The 2,703-nt window shown below is 35.7% G+C and overlaps 1 protein-coding gene across 1 annotated transcript in view; it reads left to right on the top strand.

The window, feature by feature from the left end:
- Positions 1–1,695, top strand: part of LOC105138214 (Mal d 1-associated protein) — a 3,049-nt gene extending 1,354 nt beyond the window's left edge. Inside the window, exon 2 of the mRNA XM_011044255.1 lies at positions 1,110–1,695. Coding sequence (XP_011042557.1) covers positions 1,110–1,479 — 370 coding nt within the window. The 3' untranslated portion in view covers positions 1,480–1,695. The remainder of the gene's footprint in view (positions 1–1,109) is intronic.
- Positions 1,696–2,703: the final 1,008 nt, after the last annotated feature.

Below are 2,703 nucleotides of genomic sequence, written 5' to 3'. Positions count from 1 at the left end.
AATATAATAGTTCATATATGCATATACTGAATTCAGGATCCATATAGATGATCCCAGGGCCAACGCACGTGTTTATTTGTTTGTGTCCTAGTTATTCTGGCATCAGAAAAATAAAATTAAAGAAACTGTTAGAGACACCTGAATTTTATGAAATGCTTATACAGACAGTTATCCATCTAAGGATTCATGTTAAGAAATAGCTCTAGTTCAGGGATGCTTTATGGTATGAAACATGGCTGGTGAAGCAAATGGGGCAGTTACTGAGACTTTTGATAACTGATACAAAAGAGTAGCAAGAGAGGAGATAAATCTTGGAACAAATGCATTTGTGCGATTGTAGAGGTAGCTTTCAGTGAAAATCTGTTTGGAAATATCTAGAAGTTGAAGGTCACAGACAAGAAACGCAATGGGCGAGCTTTGAAAAAAACATGTGATTTCCTCGTGTCTAACTCAATATGGAAGTGAATAGAGACAAAATGACTTGGGCAATGATATTAGATGGTTTGATTGAGCTGATATAACCAGTATTGAATCTGAAAATTTGGTTCAAGCTTGGCTCTTAAAACAAATTGGGTTATGGAACAAAAGTGACTTGGTTTTCTTTTAACAAAACTATATAGTCTTTGAGATCAGAAAACGTAGTGGGTTTGGAATTAGAATTATTACCCTTTGTTTTAATGAATGAGATCCAAGTTTGAGAGATTTGTAGTACCGTGATTCTAGCTGCATCTGCTTTATTTAGTTATTTATTTTGTTTTCTTTTCCCTTAATTTGCTGCTCATATTGTGCATTAACTTGTCAAGATACATTGAAAATGCTCTTGGTGATGGTATAATCTCATCTGTTAAAGGTTATAGAAATTTGTCTAGATTTCTATTACTTACATTTCTCTTAAGAATGTTTGATAACCTTAGCATATGTACTATTTGATTCATGGTCATATTTTCATTTTCTTCTGGGTATAATTGCTGATTGAAAGGTTTTGTAACACATAATATGTCTTAATTGATGGTTTGATATATTGCTCTGTGTTTTGACCTGCCTAAACATTTCAGTTCACGCAACACATCGAGGTACTGGTTTGACACTTTTTTCCTTGTTTCAATTAGGCCTGTTGAAGTGCTGAAATCTAACAAAGAGTATACTGAAGATGATGTCACAGAGCAAGTGGTTAGAGGGTTGCTCCATCCAGGAAAGTTCGAGGATGGACCATTTGACTTCCATGGGCTTCGAGGTGATATTCAAGACATAGAACGTCACTTCCTTGGTGGCATCAACCGTTTCTTTGAAGCAGCTGAAGAGATGAAGAACAACTTCTTTGATGTTTTTGGCGACTTCCATAATGGGAATTCATCACCCTCACCATCTAAAAGGCGAGGGATACCTGTCGAAGGCCATCCGCGGACAGAAGCCTCTCCTAAACCAAAGGAGCCAAACTCCGGAGATGTTGACCTTTCGGGTTTGGCAAGAGATGTTTAAACTAGAATGTTCAGTAACTGCCAAAGTTAACATTTGTCCTTGATCTGCTTTTTATATGAATATGTAGTAGCCAAGTACACTATTCGCTTTTAAAAATGGAAAGGCAATTCATTAATGCGGATAAAAAGTTTGATATCCATGTAATCTTGATGCTCGTTCGAGGTGATTAATGCATGGTGCTGAACTCTCCTTAGTTCTTGCATCTTCTTCATCCCACATCATGAATATGTTTCCTCTTTCACACCTGGGGTCTATGAGAGTGTACGCAATCCCTTTTTTTCCCTGGATGATATGTGTATCCATACCTGCCATTAGGTTTTATTGATGATACAGCATAATCCTGATTTCCAGAGCCAAACATGATCATTCAATCTGCAGAGGTGCTTTGTTTTTGCATTTGTTTCCTTATAGAAAATCTGGACATCATCTGGTTACTGCTTGTTTCTTTATTGATTTACTGAGTTTGGATCTCTGTGCTTGATCTTTCTTGAGATCATGGAGTCTTCCACCTCCGACCTCGCTCCTCGTTGAGTATTGGAGGGATATCACATCGAGCTAGGAGAAAATTTTGGGGTTTTTGACTGGAGACTTTCGCACGTTTGGTTTGAAATCAATATGGTGGAGATTGTCTTGCTGAAATACCGTGTGCAGTCTTCTCCTATACAGATTTTAATGACTGCATAATGCTTATTATTACACCAGCATCCATGCTTTGGCCACTGGGAAAAAACTAATGTGGATACCGAAAACTCGTCGAACTGATGAACACTGACTTCTTCTTTTTCTGTTCTTTAATGATGGAAAGACCTCTTGATAAGTCCAGCAACAAACCTATGATGTGACCAATTGTTTGTCCTTTCATCTTATTTTCTAAACCATTATCAAGTAATCATCATGACTGCTTGCTTGTAAACATAGAGAGGAGGGGGAAGGGCTATTGTAACAGGTCTAGACCAAGTCAGAGATGACGTTTGTAATATTTGATTTTGTCAAAGTAGGGTCTTTTATGAAATTTGATAAATAAAAAATTGCTATTGAAAAACGTTGTTTTATTTAATAACTGTTAATAGTAATAATATTTGTAAACAATTCTTATTGTTATTAGTATTTATATTAATTAATCGTTAATGATAATGGTGATTACGACTCTAAATTTTAAATAAAATAAAATTCAAATCATCTAACTAAACACAAACAAAATTTTAAATTATCAAATCTTATACT

Source organism: Populus euphratica, unplaced genomic scaffold (genome assembly GCF_000495115.2).
Source record: "Populus euphratica unplaced genomic scaffold, PopEup_1.0 scaffold74.1, whole genome shotgun sequence".
Lineage (NCBI taxonomy): Eukaryota > Viridiplantae > Streptophyta > Magnoliopsida > Malpighiales > Salicaceae > Populus > Populus euphratica.
This window is presented reverse-complemented; position numbering and strand designations above follow the sequence as displayed.